Below are 26,384 nucleotides of genomic sequence, written 5' to 3' on the forward strand. Positions count from 1 at the left end.
ATTGATAAATTAACCAAATTGAGATTTACATTTTTCATAAAAAATGTTTAAATTTAATTCAGATTAAACTGATATGAGGAACAAGAGAATTGAATCACACAAAAAAAAGGAACAAACAAAAATCGCAAGATGGAACAAGTGAATCGAACAAAAAGACCAGAGATGAATATACCTGAGTTGAAGATGGGAGAGGGGGAAAACAGGAGGAACAAGGTAGGAATTCCTGAGCGCAGAGAAATCAACAGCTACGACAAGGATGTGGTTGGAGATCAACCTTCCAAAAAATCTATCAAGATGTAACGGCTACGGCATCGACGAGAATGGTGGTGGAAATCATCTTCCATGGAGAAGAAAATGGAAATGGAACAAGAGTGGGAGAGAGAGAGGACCGACTGAATGAGATGAGAGAGAGAGAGAGAGAATGTGCAACTTTTTTTTTTCCTTTTCTTTTTATCTTCTGGTATGACATGGATTATTAAGGCATTTCTATTTTTAATCATTTTTTTATTGCCATGTCATGGGTGTACCAAAAGGGTGTACCAAAAGAGTGGTTCACCAATCTTTTTCCTAAACTCATTTAAAAGGTAGCTAGAGAGGGTCTTACACAGATAATGCTTAGATTGGAATATTGTTTGGAATAATTGTTTTTAGCATATGTGAAGATAATAACTAGTTCTATATAACATGGATAATGATATGGTACAAGATGACCAATTACACACTCACTTTTACTTTATATCGTAAGCAATTCAGCAATAATCTCTTACAAAATTAGCTGTTCCCATTTTATTTGTTGTTACTGTATTTCCTTCTGCATTTGGTTCACTCTTTTACTCGTAGATTATGTTGTAACTAAGATTTTTTTGAAGAAGCTAAACTAGTCCATCCAAATTGGTATTTGAGAGAATCAGAGAAGGAAGACACTCCTATAGCTCCCAAGCCAATAGTACTTGTAACTAAGATTATGAGTTCTTTCTTGAATTTTTCTTTTAAGAAAAAAAGATCATTAATGATTTCTAAAAGTGACTCAAAATAAGTCATACTCAGACCACCTGCCCAAGACTTCACAAAATAACTAATACATTGAATAATTTTAGATTAATAGTTCATGCTAGCCAATCACCCCTTAAAAGTGAATCAATGCAGTCATGAATTGCTCATAAAACAGCCCCCCACCGGCCCACCCCCACTCTTTCTTGGATTTGTAATCAAATGGGAAACCATGTTTGAAGAAATAATTGTCAACAGTAGTCTTGTTTTGCATGAAAATGACTAGTAAATTAACCTTTGATTTGATTAATGTTGATAAAATACTAACATTGAGTTGTCTCTTATGTTGTAGGATCATGGAGAATACCTTTTTTTTTATAATCAAAAAAATAAATTGGTATTTAAAAGTACAAATTCTACACACAATGCACAAACATAGAAAATTCAAATACCAAAATTGAGCTACTCACTCACCGAAATCCTACTAGAAGCACTCATACACAAAATATGGAGAACACCTTGTTAATTGTATTAGGTGCAACTCAAACTAGTGTCAATTGGTTTAGAGATGGTTAGCAGTCAATTGTTGTGTATGTTACTAGTTAGAAGTTAGTTAGCCTATAACTAGTTTGTTTATTTGTTTACTTGTTATGCAAGTAACCAGGTTAGCCTATAGCTAGCATGTATTAGGCTGTGTTTGGTAACGTAAACAAGCTAGCTTATAGCTTGTTGGACTAGCTTATAAGCTTGTTTTGATAGAACGAGACATGTTTGGTAAAAAGCTTTTCTCACTAGCTTATAGCGTTTTTTGAAAAGCTATTTCAAGTAGCTTTTGAGCTTATAGCTTGTAGTTTTTCACATCTTATTCCATTTTTAACCTTTAATATTTTTTTTTTATAAAGAATAACTACCCACTAAAAAAAAGAACTGTCCACGTTTATGCCTTATTTTACAGTTGCCATTATTTTGATGTTGAAGAATTTACGTTAGCGAATGAAGTGATTTTTTTATTCTTTGCTGGTTAGTAATAAAGTGGGCAAATAAATGATTTTTCAAGAGAAATATGATAATGAAGTAAAAAATTGTTAAAAAACACTCAATTAAATGCATATATCAACATTTATAATTTTAAAGATAAAAAATGGTTTGAAATAAATTAAAATATTTAGGTTTTTTTTTACGTTTAAAATATTTAAGATAAATATACTAGTGTTTTTTACAATAGATGAATATATGGAGTAGTTTTTTTTTTTTAAAGAAGATAAATGTATTAGTTTTTTTGACAAGATAAATGTATTAGTTAAAATGTCAATAAATATAATTTATAAAATATTAAACCTACATGTACTTTTATGTCATTTTATATTTATCAGTCACTTGAAAAGTTAATTTCACCAAACACTTTAATTTCAACTAGCTAACTTTTCAGCTATAAGCTTTCAGCTATCAGCCATCAACTATAAGCTAGCTTATCAGCTATCAGCTAGCTTATCAGCTATAAGCTAGCTTATAGCTTAATTTTACCAAACACACCCTTAATCTCTTTTTTCCGGTACTTGATATACAGCTCAACCAAAGACAACCCAATATCACAGATAATAGATTAAGCAAGAAGACAAGAATGGAATTTCCTTTAACATGAAGTAATCTAGCTACAGGCTCTTCTTTTTCCTGCTTCAATTCATGTTGACCCTGATCAAGTTCACTCTCAATGGCATCAACACCTTCATCATAAGTGTTCAAAAATCTGGCCAACCTTTCTGAGACATATTGCAAACCTTTCTCCAATGATTATTCGTCTCCCTCGTAATAATCATCCCCTTCAAAGATTAAATGAACTCCACATTTTTTCAACTCAAACCTCGAATCTAAAGGAGGACGTCTCTTTGTCACAATCTTTTTTTTTAACACCGTCTTTTTTTTAGTTGTAAACAAACCTATAAAACGAATGTGTCAAAAATATGTAAAAAAGAGTTTTAAAAATGCAATGCTCGCAACAAGTTCTTTTGCATTGCCCTTCAATGAAGATGTGTCAACAAAGTATCCCAAACGTGTTGTTGGAACATAATTATGACCAAGTGTGTATTTGGGGGTGTTAAGATAGCCCCTATAAAAATTTAAGAGTCTATGAAAAGCTCTTTTGAGGAAAATTGATTTTGCAAGATTATCGTATTCGAAGGACTTATGAAAAATTTAGCCTTAACGAAAATGATTGCAAAACACAAAAGCTTAAGTAATGATAGTCTCTACATAGCAAATTCAGATAATCAACAAATTAATTGATTTGCAAAGTAAAGGTGATCAACCCAACTAATTACGCTAGTTTCTTGATAAACCCTAATTGCCAAACTTAATCAATTAATATGAAAATTAATCAACAAATGCAAAATAGATTCAATTTAGTGATTTTTGACTTAAAATGTTAGAACCCCTTTGAGAAAGGTTGAATCTTTAACTAGATTCAAAACTCATTTGGTTTCTAACAATGGTACAAGAAAACTAGGTTTTGAAAATAACTTTCACAAAATCTAAATTGAATCAATTGATTATGAAAAGTAAAGAAGTGAAGGGTTTAGAAGAAGAAATCAAAGAGTTATGGTTCACCGACACGGTTCTCCCCTAGTGGGATAATTCACTCCCACCACATGCAAAATTTATTCGAGTTTTCTCAATATTAAATTTAAAGTCTTTGATGAGATGTTACGATCAATTTTCAATTTCTTGAGATTAAGATGCATTCCTTGAACCGTTGGGGTTTGTTTGGTTTCTCCTAGAACCCTCACTCCACTCCTTCATATGCCTTGGTTTAACCTTAAACAAACCAAATATTGATCACATAACATTACCCTTAACTTCACCAATGTGTTATTCTTGAGCACTTCCAAGAGATTCAATCCCCTCAAAAATTTTAAGTAGTGGGGGCAATATTTACATATAAATTTCTAAAATAAAAATAGAATAAAATAAGTAAAAATATATTGACTATAAATTATTATTTTTAGATAATATTGGGGACTGCTAATTTACACCCACCTAAATACACTAAGGTGTAAATTAACAAGCTACACCCACTTATATTTTACTAAAACACTATTTTGTTTCTGTTCTAATTAAATTTAAATAGAATGACAGTTTTGTAACTATCGTAAGGAAGGTCCTTAAAAGAAGAAAAAAAAAGACAATGACATGCTTAAGGTACAAAATATGTAATAGAGAAACTTTTAAGGAAACAATATTTGGAATGATGAAAATGATCAGTGTAAATTAGTGAGGTGGGTGTAAACACTTTGATAAAATTTATAAAAATGAGTGTATATAATCAAGTGGGTGTAGATTGCTAACTTAAACCTTAGTGTTTTTAGATGGTGTAGCTTGCTAATTTACACCTTAGTGTTTTAAGGTGGGTGTAAATTAGCAGCCCCTATAATTATAGAAGTAATGTTTTCGAAAAATGAAACTAAATAAAAGAAACAAAGAGTAGGAAAACACATAGAGGAGAGGTGCATGTATTATTTATAATATGTAATCTAGTTATCATAACTCTATCATCATATTTATAATACTGTGTGTATATATGTATGTGCTGGTGCTGGAAATCTATGATGTAGTATTATATATGATGGATATGAAAAAATCTCAAAATTAGTGGGGGCACTTGCTTGCACAAGAGCCAACATGGCTCCGCCCCTGCCCTTAATCCTCACCGGATCTATGCTACTCCAACAATACTTACATGAACATCAAGTTAATAAAACCCATGATTCTCAATTAGAGGTGAAAATCAAACAATCTTTTCTTTAGGTTTCAATTTCCCCCAACTACAAAATCTTAAAAAGTCTCAATGCGACTTACAAATATTTTTCCTAATCTACGTAACTCTCAAGAATTACTAATCACTACCAATGGCTAAGAGTTTCCAAAGAGGTGAAGGAGATTAACGATCGAAAAGAGTTGGTCGAGATGAAACAACTATTGGTGAGATTAAAGTCGAAGGGGTGTTTATGTTGAACTCATAATGTTTACGTTGAATTCTAGGTGTTTGATAAAATGTCTCAATGAAAAATTAATTGAAAAATTAAAATGTCTCAATGTTTGATAATGTTTACGTTTTATGTTTTGTAGATATGTTTGGCAACCCAAACAGGCAGAGATTCGGCAAGGATACGATGACTGGGAGTGCACGCCCTTTGACACCACCAAAAAAAGAAGGGGACGCGGTAGGAGGTGTAGGAGTGGGGAGGGGTGGTCGTCCCAGACGGGTCCGTCCCAGTTAATGGACCCTACGCAACATCCGCTGGCCCCTTCCTCACACGGAAGGAAGCTTAAGGCTGGCCAATAGTGCTGGGAGGATCTAGGAGGAGATGCCCCCGGTGACCGAGCTACGGATTGTCTGGAGGAGGAGGAGGAGGGGTAGTGGTTGATGGTTTTTTAGCGTTTTTTATTGTATATTTTTAGTTTTTTTTATGACATTTTGGCGGATCTTTATGACAATTAATGACAATTGTGTATTAGCATTTTTATCTTTGACATCTGCGTTATTTTGGAATTGATTTTGATTTTGCGTTATTTTGATTGAATGAAAAATTTGATTGAATGATTGAAAGAATGAATGTGGTGAATGAATTTAGTGGTAGTTGATGATTAGTATTGTGAAAATTGCGCTTTTAGGTGCTTAAAAAAAAGAAATTTTTGACCGAATTGATGTTCTGTTAGCAGACCTGAAACCAACACAAGTTAACTCATATTGGGGGTCAGCGTGAGTTAACTTGGGGGGTCAGTGTGAGTTAACTCGCGTTGGGTTATTTTAGGAAGTTTGAGGTGGGAATAAGCAAAATGTAAAGGGAAAAGAACAATTTTCATGAAGGGAATACACTATTTTGGGCCGGACTTTTTCCTTTCAAATTTTACCTCTTTATTTCAATTATTTTATCATTTTTATTTAAATTATCAATTAAAAAATTAGATAGATTCTATTAAGATTGTAAGAATCCACAACAATGAAAGAAACAATTCACAACAATACGAACAATAATAGACACCATAAAATAATCTTATTTTGATCTTACATAAACAAATATTATATTTTAGTGTCATTTTTTGGTTCAATTCTACAGTTTTTTTTTTTTTTTTTTTATCATTTTATCGTTTATTTTCAATAAAAACGGAAAAACAGACTGTTGAAATAAAAATTAAAAAGAAAACCCTGTCCACAGTCAACCCACACAAAAAGGTATAAAAAGAAAAAACTCACAGCCCATTATCTAAGAAAACGAAATTACGCAGAGAAGAAAAGAAAGGGAAACTTGGTTGGGATTTTTCGCTCCAACGTCAAAACCCTAGCATCGTTCTGAGTGAGTCTCTCGTTTTCTTCTTTCATTTTTTTTCGCTATTTCTCTATGTTCTATCTATGTTTTTGTTTCGATTGTGGAACTACGTAGTGACTTCCATCAATCACTTTCAACTACTATTATGCTACCTTTTTAATGTCTTTTGGAGTAGGAGCTGTTGCTGCAAAGAACAATATATGTTGCTTAATTATCAATTTCTTCTCGCAGAGATTTCGTTAAATAGTCAATATAGCGTATTTTGATTTTAGTCCTTAAAAAAAAATTGGATGTTTTCACCTCCTAAAATTTTTTGTTTAATTTGTTGACTACGTAATTTTGACATGTCGTTGCATTTCATGAACATATTATAAAGGGATTAGACATAATAGATGGACATAAGTTGAACACGTCTTAGTAATTAAGTACTCTCCTATCCTATCCTACATTTAATTTATTTAATCACTGTACTATATATGAATTAGGATAGGAATGAATCATACTTTATGAGAAAAGCAATTTGCATCGCATGCAGGCATAACCATGCATGTGCTGAATTTTTAAGCATGATATATAAGAACTTGATATAATAATGATTTTTGAGAGTTTGAATTTGAGTTTCATTCAAATGTCCAAATGTAATGTCAGGATTCGAAGAAATGGGAAGAAGGGGGTCATCAAGTTCTAGTGTTTGTGGCCCAAAAGAAGAAACCTCCGTTGGTCGCTTCTTCTCATGTGGCTTTGGGGTGAAGAAGAGGTTTTGGAATAGACAACACAACACAAAGAAATCCGTTGAAGTAAAGACCGAAATCTTTCTTCTTCCCGATGATATTCTTGAAATGTGTTTGGATCATGTTCCATTCGAAAGTCTCGATTATGCTAGGCTTGTGTGCAAAAGATGGAGTTCCTTAATTACCATTGCTAAAGTCCTTCAAAAGAAAAAAGAATATAGATATCAAAATCTATGGTTTTTTGTCTTTGGTACTGCTTGTAATTTCACTCACAATCCTGCCTGCTCATACAGTGATGTTAACATAATACATGCACTTCATATATCTCGCAATCAATGGCATAGTATTGATGCCGATTTTCTCAAAGGAAGGCACTGGTTCTCTGTTGCTAGCGTACATGGCGGAATCTTCATTGTTGGAGGACAATCAAATTTTCGCAATCAGGCCTTCCCTATCACACACAAAGAGGTGATGTTTTTTAATCCTATCACAAAATCATGGCATAATATGCCATCTATGGAATATGCTAGATATCTTCCCGTGTTAGGAGTCATTGAGGATCATGTTATTCCTTACAAGTCTTCATCTTATACTAATAGAAAGGAATACGTTAGACAAAGAAGAAGTGAGCATTCAAATTTAAGCTTAAAGGGCATTAAAAAATCATTTTTATTGATTGCTGTAGGAGCAGGTAATTCTGACTCATGGCGCTCTGGAGAAATATACGATTCTTTAACAAATAAATGGACTGAAATACAAACACTGCCTGTGAATTTTGGGATACCTTTATCTGGAACTGTTTGTGGCAGCATGTTTTATGTTTTCTGTTGTGGGCGGCCTGAAGGGAGTGAAAAACTTGTAGCGTATGACATAGAAAAAGGTTTTTGGATTGCAATACAAACATATCTACCATTCCTACCTGATTTATGTGGACATCGTACTCAGCTTGTATCTTCCAATGGCCGACTTTACATGATTTCAAGGAGCACCCAGTACGTACACGATTCTATCGTTAGAAAATTATGGGAGCTTGATCTCATGAATCTGGCATGGACTGAAATCTTAGTGCTTCCAGATGCTCCTGTCGTTGATGGAGAAAGTGAACTTTTTGTGGCCGATCAAAACCTGATTTTTAGGTTAGAGTCGTTGGAAGGCTCTGATCAGATATTGGATTATTTATCTGTATTTGATGCATCTGAATCTAAAAATGCTAAATGGAACAATATTTCAATGAAATATGTTGCTCCCAAGTGTAGTACCTGTCCTATTCTGACTAGGTCCATGGCAGTGGTACACCCAAACATATGAAATTCTTCTCAATTAATTGCAGCGGTTGAAGAGCAGAGGATCCAAGATTGAACAAGACTCGCAAGTAATGATATGATAGATAATTTGTTTTTGTTGGAGTCTTTTACATTACCTGTTAGAACGATTTCATATTAACTATGGAAGTTGGTTGCTATTTTGTTTTATCTTTTTGTTGACTACCTTGGTTACCATGATTGTGAACACATTTCTTGCTTTATTTATTTAGGGTTTTGGGTTTGTTGACTAGTTGATTTTTTATAATGATATTGTGAATAATTTGAATATATGTGTTCTTTGAATGATTGTTACTATTTTAGATTGGAATGTAAAATTTTATTTGAAATGCGATTGTTACAAAACCTGTTGTGTAATTTCATTAGCATTTTGTCAAATCTTCTCATTCCCCCAAATAAGCATAGTACCTGCACCTGATAAATGGTTTCTAGACCAAAGAAGGAAGATGGCCTTGATGCAAATATTGCTTTGCTTGGAAAGCTTGTTTGAAAAATGCATCACAGTCCAGATAAAATTGTATGTTCAAATATTCTAAGATAAATTAGTTGTTCAAATGTTCTCATATCATCCAAGCTACTTTCCAACGCGTTAGTGCTAATTTCCTGCAAAACAAAACATGACATACAAATGCAATTATCCGATCTACATGAAAATCAAACAAAACTACAAATATTGTACATAATTCACCTAGAAATGCATGCACAAATTAAATAAAACAAGATGCAAATATGGACGCATCACCAACCTTGGAGATGTTGATTCTCCTTCTTGCCTTCCATAATTTTTTTCCATTAAGTTACTTGAAATTTTCAACTTACCGAGCTTCACAATAGTAGAAGTGTTTTCACAAATCAAACTCACATCTCAAAACTCTTTCAACAGTTTTATCTACTTAACCATCATAGTTTAGCGATGTAAAATCTTAAAACTCTTCAAATATGAGATTTACGTGAACCGAAACAAGCTCTAATACCATAATGTTAAACCTTAGTCTTATTAGGATACTACTTGAGATCTCTTTGTTGTTCTTATATTCTAAATGAGAGATGACAAATTTCTTTATATACATATAAACTTTTTTTTTAGGGATACATATAAACTTTATTAAACTAGTTTACAAGACATTTAGTCATTTAAATCTTATGTATGCCTATACACAAAACGACGTATACGTTCTATTCTTCTTACGGATTTCAGGGGAGTTTATACTATCTTATCTTGGAACCGAAAAAAAAAAACCAATTAAATACGAATTCTAACATCATATTTAGATAATTTAAGTCATTTTCCTATCAAACCAAGATCTTTATACCATTTAGTCGAGTTTATATAAAATTTTCTTTCTTTTATACATTTATAATTGTACATATTCATTAGCGTAAGTCAAATATTTTTTTTTTTTATTTCTGGTAAACCAATGTACTATATCCAACTTTGTTGACAAAGTTTTTGAACTCCAAGTTAACATCCAACTTTGTAGACTAAGATTCCAAGAAGATTGAGATCAATTCAAGAGATTGACATATGCCAATATATATTTCATACAAACTGACTAAATATCAAACTTCTAACTTGAAACTTGCATGGATGAATACAGTTCAAGTCAGGACTTGGTTTTCTGTATTAAGTGAAACACATCCATACAAGTTAGAAGTGCATGAATATATAAAACTTTTTTATAAATTCATTAAGGCTCTATCTTTTTCAATGAAGAACTTTGGTTTTTCCCAATACATCCCTCACACTCATCACTATTGAATTTGGTGCATGAATATAAATGGTGGGTTCGTCCGATTGAATAACTCTGATACCATATTGAGAAACTAATTTGTTCTGAATTAGCTCAATTGTATTCCACTTTTATGGTGATCAATATACAATAATGAATGAAGTACAATGTATTTATAAGTCAAGGCTAAGGAGCTAGTAATCCTAACTAACTTAAATATCCTGAAACTAATTGATAACAACCATACAAAACAAAATTGATACAAACTATTATAGTGACTAGTGAGAAATACAAAACTTAACCATGGTTATTTTTTAGGTAGTGCCTCTGTCTGTACTACTACGAGACATGAGTAGACACATGTTTAGGCATGTTCAACTTAATTCTCTGTACCTCTTTGGCTTCTATTTTTATATATGGAAATCAATGATTGTGTATTCATTTAATCTGTATAATTGTAAGACAACATTCATTTGATTGCTCCAACATCAAAATAGTACTGTAATTGAAAAAGCTAATTTATTTTCCAATCTTGATATTTACATTTTTTGTATCCACTTAACTTAGCTACTTTTGCTACAACAGAATGTGACAGTAGTAATAGTGGTAGGACTTTTGCCACACCACCAAAAATAAACACGTGGTCACGTGGACGAGATTATTTTACAAATTTACACTACAAGTAATCTCAAATGAGATAGCTCGTAAAATGGATCATCTGCGACCGACTTTATGATATGAGAGACATTCAGCTGCAAATGATCCAAGATATTTTGATATTCTAACATAGCTATTAATTAATAACTACAATCTCTTATTTAACTAGAAGCTAATTTCACAACTGTCAATAAAAAATTAAGCCCGTACAAATGCAACTTGGTTAAAGTATATTCTTTCTCACATTCTGATTGTGATAAGCAGTATTAATCAATTGGTGTCAAAATTGTCTGCACCAGTCATAGCAAGTAAAGAAATGCAATTGGTTCAAAAAGAAATGTAAAGAAATACAATTGCTTCCAATTGCTTTGTATAACATGTTAGAAATAATTGATAGTAGTAAAGTTCACATTATTATTCTGATAGTTGATGAAAAATATAAGTGAGTTGTGCACAGCATCTTAGCCATATATATAAAATAGAAGTGATTATTTATAAAAGTTAATGACAAATAAAAAGATTGGCAAATAAGCATAAGTCTTCCTTTGACTATGATGAAATTGAAAATATATATAAGATTAATATATAGTACTATCAAAACAGTAAAGAAGAAGACAATGGAAAGTGAGTGGGGAAATAGGAAAAGTAGTCTTGGTCCAACTCAGCATTTTCCACTCCCAACAACTATTTCTAATGGATCAACCACCCATGTTTGCTTATTTCGTAAACAAAGGGATGTGTCATGCTCTAAAAGGGTTATTGTGTCCAGCATCATCAAATTAAACTTTGCAATATATTAATTCATAACTAAATTGAAAATGTGCATGATAGAGAATATAAATCAAAAGGGTAATGCTGAAACACATCCAGAGAGTGTTAGTATCTTTCCATGCATTAACCCTTTTTCGCCTTCTTTTGCTTGCTTTTGTGTTTGCAAAAGTGTTGTTTTCACTTTTAACTGTTTTTCTTTCTTTTTTGTTGTCCTTTTGAAAAAGAAATGGATAAGAGAAAAGAACTATAGAACTTGCTTGGTATGTTTCACGGAAAAGCTACACTGCTGTTTGGAAATTGCATTAGTTACTATCACCTTATTGAAAAGGTGACCTCAAGTTATAGATAACTAAGAAGAGCGTATCTTACATTGCAAGATAAGAGCACTAATTATGTGTGGAAAGTGTAAGAAAAATGTTTTTCTTATATCAATGAAAGAATCAAATCTGAAAAGGATAATTCTAAACAAGAGTGTAGAAGAAAAAAGGAGAAGGAAATTTGTGTATGCAGTAACTGAGTATCAATTGAATTCTCACCAACTACCCACCAACTACCATCAACAGAAAATAACGGAATAACTGAAAAATAAGTAAGTAAAGTACACATCAGTTAACACCCCCTTTAAGCTCAAATGTTAATGTTGGGCATTCCAAGCTTGACATGAACTCAAGAAGTTTCTGAAATGGACCAGAATGCAACTTCTTGGTGCATATATTATGTTTTGGACCGCGCTGAGGCCTATTCAGCTGATGAACTGGATCACTTAGGTACACAATAAGTGGCTGCACCGACAACATACCATATTGAACACGTCGATCCTCTCATCACCGCATGATTGTTATCACATGTTGATCGAGAAATCACCTGTATTCCTTAAGCTCGTCCTATATAAGGACACCCGAGACATTCACTTTTAATCAAAAAACGTTCCACCCACTTGATCGTTAGAGTACTTGCAGATACAACATCTCCATCCGGGGAACCAACTTCCGTCCTTTGCCGCACTTCATCAACTCCGGCTGTCGATCTAGGTCTACCTTGGATCATACTCTATCTAATCATGAGCTGAAACAAATGGAGAACACTCCAGCTTGAATCTTTTCAAGAATAGGTTATATTGTTTGGAGAAGAACAATTGATCCTAACACTATAGATTATTTGTAGGATATCGATCAATTTGTGTTGAGTTTTTCCTCTATATTAAAGGAAAAAGCTGATATACTGATCTTGGCCAACTAGTCAACGAAAGTCTTCTAAAAACTACATTAGTCTCACTTGCAGAGATGAAATATTGGTGATATGAGCAATACCTTTGTTGGAATCACACTTTTATTACGATGGTTCAAATTAAATATTCTCATATTTTATTGTAAATAGTTAATGATTCTTATAAGCTGTAGTTATCAGTTAGTTTTCTTTAAGAAAAATGAATTCTTAGTTGATATAATCAAAAGAAATTACAATGAGGGAGAAAAAAAAAATCAGAACATCTTTTATTAGTCTTTTTCAATTGGAACAAAAACAAAAGATAAGCAAAGTAATGAAATTCCATGTTGGGTCCAAATAACCGTATGTCGAATTAAGAAGCTAAAGTCATCAATTTTGTATCAAATTATTCTTGGTCATTTTTGTTCTTTTCTGGTTGGGACCAATACTCCAATTATATCACCCTCACTGGAAAAATAATTGAGTTGATGAACACAACTTCATAGCCATAAAATTGTAGTATACAAGTTATTTATATATTTAACGACAAATAAAGGTAAACCATTATTTCTCTATGATGGAAGGAAATAAGAGAGATTGTTACAAATAACAATTGCCCTAGTAGCAATAAATAGAAAAGAAGACAAAAGAAAGTGAAAAGGGAATAGGAAAGTAATGTAGTCCAATTCAGAACTATCATTCCATAAGTATTATTAATGGATTAACCAAGCATCAAGGCATGCTTATACATCATCATCACTACATTATCTCCTGAGCATCCAAAATGTACCAAATATCACATAAATAAAGAAAGGGCTGAGTCCTGCTAGAACAGGATTTGTATACAGCCTCTCATCAAACTTTACAATTAAAAATGACTGGTTATTACTTAGTCATTCATGCAAGCCATAAAATGGCAATTCTAGAGCATTTTGTTGGAATCTAAAAGCCTTCTACACAACGGCTTAAAATTAAAATTTAAAAAGAAAAACATTCTCGTTTTTTTTTTCCTTCTTCCATATTAAAACGTGGGACAAAAAAGATAGACACGTGAAGAAAATGTTCCACACTGTTTAATGAAAGCCTCCTCCGGTAGCGGTTACAGACTTGACCAAATCTGGTGGTGGAGATGGAAGTAAGACTACGGATAATATGCCACTTGCAAGCGCCGCCACGGCACCCACCACAAAAGCTGGTAGGTTACCACCTCCAAACAGAGCATCCCATGGTCCACTCAAAACAGAGACAATCATCTACACATACATGTTGTCACACTTGGTTAATTATTTAATTCATACTACTAAATAAGATTAATTTAATATATAAAGTGAAGTAATTAACAAGTAAAAAATGAAGTGTATTTAATTCTAACCTGTGGTATGACAATAGCGAGATTGAGAACTCCTAGAGATAACCCTGAAAAAAATTGAACAAAAAGCAAAACATTAAGCACTTCTGTTTAGTAGTAAAATTGTTTAATTAAGTGGGTTATGACTTGTGATTGTGTTTTACCTTGGCCTGCCCCTGAGGAGCTAGAGAATATAGATGCTAGAGCAAAGGGTATGCTGTAAGTAATCTGAACAAATAATAACACAAGATTAGTGTTAGTTTAACTTGCATTGCATAAAGTTTCTTGACTTTTTGCTTTGTAAATTTTAAGCACTTTTAGTAACTATTCTCTCTTTAGGAAAGAAATGGATAAATAATTGAAGAAAACTAAAGAAACAGATTTGGACTTCAAAACAAAGAGCATCACGAGAAAGCTAAACTGCTGTCAGGAAATTGCAACTCAACAGTGAATGAATTCAATTCAATAACTGTAAATAAAATATGACCTCAAACATTGGATAGTATCTATTTACATATTTTATTTTAAGGATTAAACTAGAATATGGTATATAAGCTACTGCATCATCTCATCTGCACCTTTATTCCAATATTAATTTAATAATTCATGATTGGTTTTTTGCTACTAGTATTTAGTTACATAATTAAAATTGACAGTTCACAATCACAAGGAATCACAATCAAAAAACACCTAAAATTTAAAACATGTTGTTATGACAGAAATTCAAAACAAGTTGTTAATTGTCTTTTCCAGTTCAAACAAAAACAACAGACTATCAAATATTTATTTTCAAGTAAAATCCAAACTAAATTTGTCCAAACTCTAAAAGAAAAATCTTTAATTCTTGTGTAAAATTCACTGCCTTATTTGTATCTACTTTAATGGACCCAAAGTACAGCACCATCACCCACAAAAAAAAACAAATAGAAATCTTTGGAGATCGTAAAATTCACATGTCCTCTTTCATGCATGGCAACATCAATTCCTTCTAAAATTATACAATATCAAATATATCAAAGTTGGTAAAGTATTTTATCTTTTACCTTTTCCTTTCTCTCACTAATATAGGAATTACACATATACATATACACCTTTTATCCACTTTTACACACACATCAAACATGTAGTCAAAATTAGTAACCAAAACCATAAATAATGCGTAAATAATATTAGTAACACACTTTTTAATAGATAGAAATATTACCGCAAGAGGAATTCCAAGGACGGAAAAGAGAGCCAACGCGCCGGCGGTAATTCCACCGGAAGGTGGAAGAGGATCTGTATGGCTAGCATCCGCGTATACTCGCGAATGCTGAGCCAATTTAGTAACCAAAACAGTCATAGCCAAACAAATAGCAAGCAAGAAGTTAACAATACCCCATAACCTCTTCACACCACCAACTCCACGCGCCAACACATCAACTCCTAATGACGTGGCACCCAAAACGACAGAGTTTAGCATAAGACCCAATGCACCAGCGCGCACACCTTTATCATACGCATGACCTTCCCCAACCGTTCCTCCATAAACCTCTTTCCCCATCCAATCAGTATCGAATAGTAAGAAAGGAAACCACGCAATCCAGTTAAGACACGTCACCAATAAGAGGATCCACATGGGACGCTTTAGTTCGCGAAAAGCACCGGATAATTCCCCGAAACATGGGTTACTACTCTTTGTAACGTTACCGTCTTCGTCGGTTACACCGTTACCGGTGACTTTTTCCGGCGAGAGTGGTATTTCTTTCACGTAGATCAGTGCGGCTGTTGCTACGGCGGTTAAAAGTGCGATTGAGAGGAAGAAACAGCTTTTCAAATTTGCACAGTAGATATCACATGCTTTTGTTTTGGTGAACGGAAACATGTGAAAGAGTTTGCTGTAAGCACCGGCGGCGTAACCGAGGATGTTACCGACGGCCATAAAAAACGAGAAAAACGCGTTTGCGTTTCTTGTTTTTTGGTGGTTACCGGCGCAGAGGTCACCAAGAAGTGCACGGCAAGGACCTTGAAGCATGTTGTTAGCAACGTCGAGGATCCAGAAACCAACGACGAAGATTCCGATTGCACGTGGACGGACTTTTTTGGACAAGTCATCGCCGAAGCTGTGACCAAGGTCAGCAGCATAGCCGATAAGGAAAACGGCGATAGCGACGGCGAATGATCCAGCAGCAATGAAAGGACGACGGCGACCGAAGCGTGAAGTGCAACGATCGCTGTGATAACCGACAATCGGTTGGACAAGCATCCCCGAGATTGGGCCGCAGAGCCAGATGTATGCGGCCCAAGTATGGGGGATACCAAGTAACTGAACATAGGGAGTTAAAAGTGAAAGCTGTAGGGCCCAGCCAAACTGAACACCTGCTGCTATGGAAGCAACGACTATGATCTTACGAAGAGGACTTGGTTCAAGTGGTGGAGATTCAACATGAAGAGAAGGTTTTGTGAGAGTGTTGTTGTTGTTGTTGTTATGATTTTGTTTAGTGGAAGAGAGAGGCTCCATAGTGAAATGACACAATGAGTGTGTGTTTGTGTTTGAGTTTGCGTTTTAGATTGTGTTGTGATGGAAGTTATTTATAATGGAATGGAGGGAGAGTTGTTGCATGTAATGTAATGGGAGAATCTATGAGTGATGTGAGTTTTAGAGAGAGAGAGAAATTGGATAATTACGGATGGGTGAGGTAAATATGTGTGTGGTGGGACTTGTTTCTCTGGGCAAGTGAAATTTATTAAAGAAAATGCTCATACCGATTAAGCAATCAAATATAATAGTATTTTTATCAAAAATTAAGTTGTAAGTTTATCAAAAGTTTAAAAAATTTCATTTTTAAATTAAACTTTATTTTTTTATTTTCTTTAAACGGTGTCCCGAAAACACCTATTAGCATGACCATTTATTAAAGTGAGGGGGTGCGTGGACTTGTGTAGTGAAGTGGGAGAGGGTTAATTAATGAGTGTTTCCTCGTTTGAAAATGTGACACCGTAAATTCCACTTGTCTTAATATTTGGAGGCTACTTTTAAACTCATTATGCATTTACTATTTTGAATTTTTGAATTCAATGAAGGCATAACGTACTGGGAGATTCTTGCACTTGCACTTCATGCAAAGCAAAGGTTTCTTAAGGATAAGGGTAGAAACTCGAGACTATTACTAGGACTTCAATTTGAAAAATGGATGATTGAAAAAGGGAAGATTTGGAAGAGTAAGTGATTGGCAATTGGGAACAGATGGATAAGGATAGTGTAGTAGTAATGCAATGCAATTCAATGAAAGGTTTTATGAATTGGTGAATTCAAGGGTGATTGTAAATTTTCTATCAGGAAGATTTTAATGATATTAAGTGTGCACATATATCAATCAGTGGTGCTCCTTATCCATGTTGAGTTCAAGGAAAATGAGTATAAAATCATTTATCCCAAATGAATTTGCATGTAACTCAATAAAATTACCAATATTTGTGTTGGACTGTTGGTATGTGTGGATCTAGACTTGATTTTCTGAGGAATAAGACTAAAAGTGTAGTAATATTCCCTCCGTTTCAAAATACATGTCCAAGTCAACCACTTCATATATGTCAATGCACAATTTTGACCGTTAATATCTTTAATTATCCAAAGTAAAAAATTATAAAAATTTAATATTTTGAAAATATTTGTCGAGACAAATCAAACAACGTCCTACATGCTAATATTTGTATTTATACATTAGTAAAAAAGTATGGTCAAAGTAAGTCAAGTGAATAGTGCACATTACAAAAATTGGACATTGAAACGGAGGAAGTATTTCTTAGGTTTTTTGTATGGATCTTAGAAACTTAATCATCAATGTTGTACTCAAATTCATATTTTCTCAAGGTTTGTAATTATAACCACACAAAAAACGTATATTATGAATCATTAGAAAGTGCACCTAAATTTTGTTGTTTCTTAGCCTGGTTTTCGGATTTTGGGAGGGATGAACTTTAGGAAAAGGAGAAAAGATAAATGGAAGAAAGGGTATTCCCTAGCTTGAATAGATCCATTTTCCTCACATGAAAAATCTTTAATACAAGGGACTTCAAAAAAAAAAATATTAGAGCTAAGATTTTGGAAAAATTCTTCAAATCCTCAATATTATTGTTATACTATTTTCATAATTAAAAATCCATTGATTATAATTTATTCCCTACAACAACATTTTTTTCCATAAATCTACATTAATTAATGCACACTAACCGTGTAAAATAAAAGGGAAATGTTAACTTGCGCCCTCAAGGCACAAGTTAATGATTCAAATATAAAAAAAATTTATTGAAATGTGTACATTGCATTTAATATTTAACTTTTTAACCATTTAAATGCACAAAATTTTAGATAATGTTTCTTCTTTTAGGTTTTTAAACATATGTCCTAAGGGCATAAATTAACACTACCCAAAATAAAATTATCCATGCATTTATTTCAATGTCAAAGGGCAAAGGCTTGTACATCTATCTCAGTTGCGGGGACACGATCGCGTTAATACATCTTTTTGAAAATATCGATCACATTAATACATTTTTCTCCATGCACACATCTTTTGGGGGTGTGTAAAAAAAAACACTAATTTGTTGCGTGTAATTTATTGACTTAAAATGTAAAAAAAAAAAAAAAAAAGTTTTGTCAACCAAGATTAGTGGTCAAATAAATTGTTAACCTACCAAACAAAATATTAAGTTGAGTTGTAGATTAGATCACTTTCTTTAAAACGTTTTGTGACTATCCCTCAAATCTCAATTGTGCATCAACTCTTTCCTAACTTGTCGTGATCCTGGTATAAAACAAGCTTCAACATTTTAGTATGAGTACGTACTCTATACATAGAGAAAACTAGCGAAATGAACATCCCACAGTACTACCAAAATTGCTCGGAATACTAAAGTAGGAAAACATTTATTTTAGAGATCACACTCTACTATTTTGAAAATGTTTTTCTTCTATGTGTTATTCACCACCAGCTCATACTCTTGCAACGTATCTCTGTTATATGTGTCAATAGTATATAAAAATATTACAGACCAGATGGTATAAAGAAACAAGGTAATGAACTAATGATATTAAAGTGCAAATTAAGTTAATGGTCCTAATTTTGTGGTAGGGAGTCAAATTAGGACCACTGGTTCTTAATTTTCACAAAATGGCAGTAACATTTTCCTTTGTTCTTTTTTTTTTTTTTTTTGAAGGAATTTTCTTTTGTTCTTTAAAACCATTACTTAAAGAGAATAATAAAAATTATTGTGTCGTAACTATGTAATCAATATATTGATTCTATTTTTATATTTTATTCTTTTTAATTAATAAACAAAATTATTTATTTAATCAAATCATTCAACAATTTCTGTATATGAGCCCGGGGGGGAAGGAAATCCGAGTATCAGTAATCATATAGTACTATGTACTATATATACTATATGATCTAACAACATTTGTTTATTCTCTGTGGCAGGGATGAAATGGGAGCTGGTTATAATCCTAGTGACATCGTTTTTCAAAGAGAAATGATATTTGTACAATCATTTTTGTACAACTTTCTATCTCATACTCACATTATTTTCTTATTCTCTCTCTTCCATTTTCTCTCTCCATTGTTTTTGATCAATGAGAAGAGAGAACAACAAGGTTGTCCCAAAAGTTGTACGAGTGTTCGTAGATTAAATGGGACAGACATCATAATTTCATTACTAATATTATCAGGAAAAAAAAATACTACTAGTACTATACTACTTTGATAAAAATAAAAAATAAAAAAATACTACTACTACTTGTTTATACAATTACTAATACTATAATTATCTTTCAAATATGCAATGAATAATTTGTTTGACTTTGTTGTGGTTTGAAAATTTTTAAAAATAGATTTCAATCAGATATAGTATATTTATTATGAATCAGTATAAGTTTAAATATATATTCATATTGCTGAAATTTTTGTTTAAACTAACTTAGGTTAATTAAATTTGCCAGTCACACCTTGTTAGAAATACCTCAAATAAAAATTAATGTAGTACAACTATGTCTTTTGTTTTTGGAAAGGAAAAAGCTATTTGTAGCGAGAAGGTTTCTCGCGACAACACCACGACACGTACTGCATGCAAGCCATATTATTATTCACACACGCATGTATTTTGCCCACCACCCATGAATTGTGCCAAAATGCAGATCTAACCGTGCTAATTCTTTCGTGGTTATTCTTGAACTTGGCTTTCGCTATATATAGCAAAGCTCTTTTGGAAAAGTCATGTAATGTGTCTTACTAAACCCCTCATTTGTCCTCATGAGCTTAGCACAGTTGATAAGGACAATACATAATATATATATAAAGTCCGAAGTTCAAGCTCCGATAAAAAAAAAAAAACACCTCTCATTTAACTTTGACCCCTCTTGTCATCCAAAAACAAAAAATTAGTCAAAGAAAAAAGTCCAAAAAGAAAAGACTTCATTTAGCACTGCGAGGAAGAAATTAGTTAGATACTCCCTCCGTTTCTTTTTAAGTGTCACTTTTTAATATTTTACACAAACCAAGACACTCAATAAATGTTACTTTTTCTTATACAATATTTTATATTTTTACTATAATAGCCTTAGTCATTTAATATCTTATTTCATATATTTCTCTCTCCACAATAAATAACTAAGGGTAATGTTGGTAAAACAACATTTATTGTTGCATTGAACTTTGAAAGTGACAGTTAAATAGGAACAAAAAATTTCTCCAAAAGTGACACTTAAAAAGGAACGGAGGTAGTATAAAGAAACAAAGCTGAAATTATGGAAGACATTTTTCTTCCTCTAAAACCGTTTACACTTTTTTATTAAGGGAGTTTCTAGATATTAGAATCTATCTTACAACCTTTTTACCATAAAATATTACTTATCCATGCTACATTTTTTTTTGGGGTCATATTAACTTGTGCCCTAAGAGCATCCACAATGGAGACACCCATTTTTGGGTACTTAAATGGGTCCCACACGTACACATCACTCTTTTATCATTTTTTAATAGTAGTACCTAATAAGCACTCAATCCCTCCAACCCAGATCTCACACAAAGTTCTTAAATGGGACCCACTAATCAACTATCAATAACTTTATATCACTACATTTCAATTTTTTAATATTAAAAGCGTGCGGGTCCCGTTTAAAGTTGGGGGTCTTAAATAAGACCCCGGGTCTTAAGAGACCCCCAAAAAAAAATTCCCCAATGGAGGTACCTATTAGGTACGGTGTCTTAATTGGTAAAGACACCACCATTGGGGATGGTCTAAGGGCACAAGTTAAGGAGCTTAAAATAGAATTAACAAATAAATTTTATATTTAAATGATAACTTTTGAAATTTTCAAAGCATTGAATGCACAACTTTTAAGAAAAAATTTCTACATTTGGTTCCTTAACTTGTGCCCTTAGGGCACAAGTTAACATTTCCCTTTTTTTTTAAGGAACTTATCCATGCTACATAGTATCATGTGTAGGAAAAATGTGAAGATCTGATGATCCCAAACGTAATTAATCAATGATTTAACAATCTAGACTACCTCCCTCAAAAAAAACAATCTTGACTACCATAACTAATGTTTAGACAGTTTGAAATCAAGTACCTGAAAACGGTAAATGCTTTTTTCTTTATAAATTTCCATAAAAATATCCATGTTTCCCTCGTCTATATTTTGATGGGAAAAGAATTTTAATTTGAAAAATTAAAGAAGGAATCAGATTCGGGAAAAATAATAAAATAAGAAAGAAAGAAATGCAAAGTTTGGATAAGAAAAGACGGTTGTAAAGACACCGACACCCTTTGACTAGTGGACCCCACAAACCATCTAGAAACTCTTTCTAACTAGACGACGACGTATTAATGTGATGGCGTCACCTTTCGTCCAAAATTAGTCTCCTATTGCATTTTTTAGACAATATATTGAATAGCTTTTTAATACTATTTTCTACTATATTACGTAGGGCTGGCAATGAACCGAACCAACTTGAATATAGTTCGAAACTCGATTTGATAATTAATTCGTTGAACTTGGTTCACGAACCAAACGAGCCGAACTTGAGCTGAAAATTAAATTCGTTAACTAAATGAGCTGGACTTGAACTATATGTTGCTCGACTCGTTTGGTTCATGAACCGACTCGATTACACACACTTAGTTTTATTTAAAAAAATAATTACATACCTTAAATTTTAATGTATTAAATACTTCATTAAGAAAATTAATGTATTAAATATTTTTATGTACTTAGTCCTCTTGACTACTTGTTCCCAAATGAAAAAGAATTAACTCTGGACCATTTTCCCATGCGTGACCTTTGTTCTCCTCTATCTAAAAAAAATACTCTTTACTCTCTACTCCACTAAAAAAGAAAACTCTTCTGCCCATTTTTCCAAACCAAGGTGGAAAGCAAAAAGACAATTCATCAACTCCTCATATCGACAATTTCGTTCAGATTCAACAAAGAACACTTTTGAAAATATAGCTCTCTACTATTTCATCTTCTTTTGCCGGTTTTAGTAGTATTGTCACTCAATTTCGTGGGTTAAGTTTTGCTCTAACACTAAATTATACTTTCTTCATAATGTTTCGTTGTCTTTATTTGGTTACTTTTCATACGTTTTTTAATATTGGTATGATTCTTATTTGTTGATATTAATAAAGGAATCATAGATTTTTTTTGATATTGTTATAGTTTTGCTCCAACACTTGAATTATATTCTGTCATGCTCCACGAATATAGTCATGTTTTTGTTTTTAATGTTGGTATGATTCTTTGTAACTTTTAATGCCCAGAAATCAACTTTTAATGGCCAGAAATCAAAAACACTTTCTAGTATACCCAGAAATCAAAATACCTTCTAATGGAAAAAATGTCAATAACCATTTTGCAACAATACCAAATTATCATCTAAAAACTAAAATATTGTCTTTTTATTTTAAAAAGAACTTTTAAATTATGTGATTCGAACAAGCGAACCGAACCTAACGAGCCGAACCGAGTTGTTCGTGAACTTAAAACGAGCCGAACTCGAGCTAATAAAAAGGTTCGTCACGAACTCGAGTCGAGTTTCGAGCTGAACCAATTCTTATCGAGTCGAGTCGAGCTGAGGCGAGTTCGACTCGACTCGACTCATTTCCAGCCCTAATATTACGTGATGAAGGTGAGATACGATGAATGGAAATTTTAAAAATTTAAAGAACACGTTGTAATTCAAGATATGATTATATACTAATTAATTAAGTCTAAAGACTACCTCAAGACCATTTAGATGAGGTGATAATTGATAAAGAATTTTTTTAGTTTAATCTAATCAAAAATCATGTGTTTGAATAAATAGTGAAAATGTGTCATTGTTAAATCTTTTAAGGAAGAGTTTATCCGATTCGAGACATTAATCTCTGCAATTGAGTGTAAAGATGATTTGATTGTTCAATTCATGATATGAGTTAAAAGAGAATGATTTTGAAGTCATGGCTTCAAAATGTCTTGCTAAAATATGATTAGATGACCGTGTCAAACCATTTCATGCATTAGGTTAAATTAATGCAGATTAAGGGTTATTTAGTTAATTTCAATAGTTTAAAGATGAAATTGGTGAGAGTTCGATAATTTAAAAACTAAATCAACCGTTTATTCATGATTAATTAATGAGTAATGCTATATCTCTAGAAAAAAGCATTGATGGTGTAAACTCTTTTATACATGTATTCATTCAAATCATATCGTATGGTTATTTTTATAGACTAGTTCTTAAAATATCTTCACAAATATCTACATTGCGTGATTTAATTGGATGCATGTGTAATCAAATTTTATACTCTCAACATATACAAATTAAATCTATAAATAAATAATTAAGAAAAGAAGTTTTAATATTAATTAAATTAATAATTTGGATTTAAATATTTCATCATGAATACTTAAAAAAATTATTTTGAACTACTAAATGATATGGTTTATTTTTTAAGATAATAAATTTAAATAGAGTTTATCTGTCAGATTTTGTTTCTTGCGAATTGCGATGATTGATTCCAAGAGAATATTGGTAGGAATTGTGATAAAGAGCATCAGAAAATCACTGCGTGAATGCAAAATCTGGGCAATATGGCAAATGGTATAATGATACAATATTGGCATTGGCTCAAACCACAAGTATATTTTGTGGAAATTTACAGTGTTTTTTCATCGGTATAATTGTATTTGAGGCATGAAGCAATACGGATTTGTTTGGTTTGAGGAAAAATTATAAAGAAAATAGTTATGAACATGGAATATGTGAGAAAGAATATATATAACAAAGTACAAACTCTCCAAAAATATATAACAAAGTAGAAATATATGTTCTAAAAAAGAACTAATGATTTTTCGTAAAAAGAAAAGAACTAAGGATTTAAAAAAAAAAATGAATTGAATGCTTTGAGAGATAGTATGTGTTTAACACTACATAGAATCAAAGAAAACCAACGAGGGTAATAAAGACGGCTACAGTTTTATTAGAATGAGAAAAATCTATTAATACACATGTGGTATATCTAAAAATATATAATAAAATATAAATAGACTAAACTACCCTTATCTCAATTATAACAAAAGACTCTATCATTATGATTTAACATCTTCCTTCAAACTCGAGATGCATCAATAACATCTTTCTTCAAACTCGAGATGCATCAATAGGAATCGTCGAGAGTTTCTCAAATAAGAAGCAAAAAATACTTAATAATATAAAGTTGAAACATCGATCTAATATCCTAACATTACCCCTCAAAATCAAGAACAACTAAAGTGAGTAACCATCATAGAGAGGAGGCAGCCAAAGAGAGAAATTATCCAAACAAAAGAATAAAGTCAACGAAACAATTAGATTGAAGCAATGAAAAAGAATAGCCAAAATAATATATATATATATATATATATATATATATAGAGAGAGAGAGAGAGAGAGAGAGAAGCGCATCATATGATAATGACATTGTTATATGAGTATGATGAGAATGAATAAGAACCATCATATATATTAGAAGAAAAGGCTGAGATTAAAGCATTACTTAAGTGAGTCATGTGCCAACTCTCTCACTCCTTCTCTCACTCATCAGTATTTTTTATGCTTCTTCCTCTTCCTCCCACAACCATACTTCTTTTTCTGGCGTCGCCATCAAAATTCTTTTGCGCCCTAATTCTTTTCATTACTCTTCTCATCGCGTCTCTATGTCTTCCACAACGTGATTTCATCTTCGAAGACCATGTCTTAGTTGCTCATGTCGGCGATGGCGGTGGAGGAAGGCAGCGACGCCCCTTTTTGAGTTATTCATGCTGGCGACAGTGGTGTAGAAAGGTAGAGGCGACCCTTCCCGAGTCACTCACGTCGGTGACGGCAGTGGAGGAAGGCATCAGCAAAGGAAGAAGCCTTTGTAACGTAGTGGAAGGATAGTGACTGTGTGAAAGAAGAAGTGAGAGCGATGGCACATTACTCATTTAAGTGTGTTTAATCTTATCCATTTCTTTTAATCTGATGGTTGTTATTCATTCTCATATAAAAATGTCATTCTCATACATACATGCATGGATGCGTGCGTGCGTGCGTGTGTGTGTGTGTGGGGGGGGGGGGGGGGAGCAATCAAACAGAAGAATCAACATGGAGAGAAGTAATCAAACACAACAATCAACAACCAGTGTATCAATAGAGAATCAATCAAACAAAATAAATAAACAATCAGGAGATTATCACTTAAACAAAAGAAACCAAAATGGAGAGGAGCAACCAAATGGAAGAGTCAACCAAAGAGAGGAATCAAACTAAATCAAACAATAAAACAATCAAACATAAAAACCAATAGAGAGAAGAACAGTCAATGAGGGATTAACAACCAAAGAGAGGCACCAACAAGAAACAAAGAACCAACCAAATAAGAAATAATCGTAGAGATGAATCAACATATCAAATCAGATCAAATTGAACCAAACAAAATAACTAAAGTAGCAAGCAACCAAAATCAAATCACATTAGTAAATCAACCAAATTGTGCAATAAATAATATTAGAATCGCATCAGAGAATAACTAAATTGGAAATTGCATCGGAAATGAACTATCAATCGTGCCAAAAATTTCAAGTTGCACTAGGAACATAAACTGCAACCGTGTTAGAACATAAACCAACACCACCGCAGACAAATCAAACACGATGACACCAGAAACAACCGCAACCGCAAACATGATTACACCGAAAAAGAGTTTATATTGGCACCAATTAAAACAACAAAATTATCAAGTTCAACCTAATACCAAAACTGAAT

At 32.7% G+C, this 26,384-nt stretch overlaps 2 protein-coding genes across 2 annotated transcripts; one reads left to right on the plus strand and one right to left on the minus strand.

The window, feature by feature from the left end:
* The first annotated feature begins 6,973 nt into the window (after positions 1–6,973).
* On the plus strand, positions 6,974–8,353 carry LOC146958154 (F-box/kelch-repeat protein At5g42350-like). Its single transcript, XM_085751606.1, has one exon. It carries the CDS (start codon positions 6,974–6,976, stop codon positions 8,351–8,353), a length of 1,380 nt encoding a protein of 459 aa, XP_085607732.1.
* Positions 8,354–13,396: 5,043 nt separating this feature from the next.
* Positions 13,397–16,619, minus strand: LOC146958155 (sucrose transport protein-like). Its single transcript, XM_085739728.1, has 4 exons — positions 15,284–16,619; positions 14,244–14,307; positions 14,104–14,147; positions 13,397–13,984 (listed from the first exon to the last, which is right to left on the minus strand). The coding sequence occupies exons 1-4, from the start codon at positions 16,577–16,579 to the stop codon at positions 13,805–13,807; spliced, it is 1,584 nt and encodes a 527-aa protein (XP_085595854.1). The 5' UTR covers positions 16,580–16,619; the 3' UTR covers positions 13,397–13,804.
* Between the last annotated feature and the right edge of the window lie 9,765 nt (positions 16,620–26,384).

The sequence above is a fragment of the Medicago sativa genome, chromosome 1 (assembly GCF_051527215.1).
Source record: "Medicago sativa cultivar Bolivia chromosome 1, Bolivia_mono, whole genome shotgun sequence".
NCBI lineage: Eukaryota > Viridiplantae > Streptophyta > Magnoliopsida > Fabales > Fabaceae > Medicago > Medicago sativa.

Bases quoted from the DNA above. Each gene is read 5' to 3' on its own strand.
- LOC146958154 (XM_085751606.1), top strand. From the start codon at position 6,974: ATGGGAAGAAGGGGGTCATCAAGTTCTAGTGTTTGTGGCCCAAAAGAA.
- LOC146958155 (XM_085739728.1), bottom strand. From the start codon at position 16,579: ATGGAGCCTCTCTCTTCCACTAAACAAAATCATAACAACAACAACAAC. The intron at 14,308-15,283 runs GTAATATTTCTA...TTATTTGTTCAG, and splicing joins TCCTTGGAATTCCTCTTGCG to ATTACTTACAGCATACCCTT. The intron at 13,985-14,103 runs GTTAGAATTAAA...ATGTATGTGTAG, and splicing joins TCGCTATTGTCATACCACAG to ATGATTGTCTCTGTTTTGAG.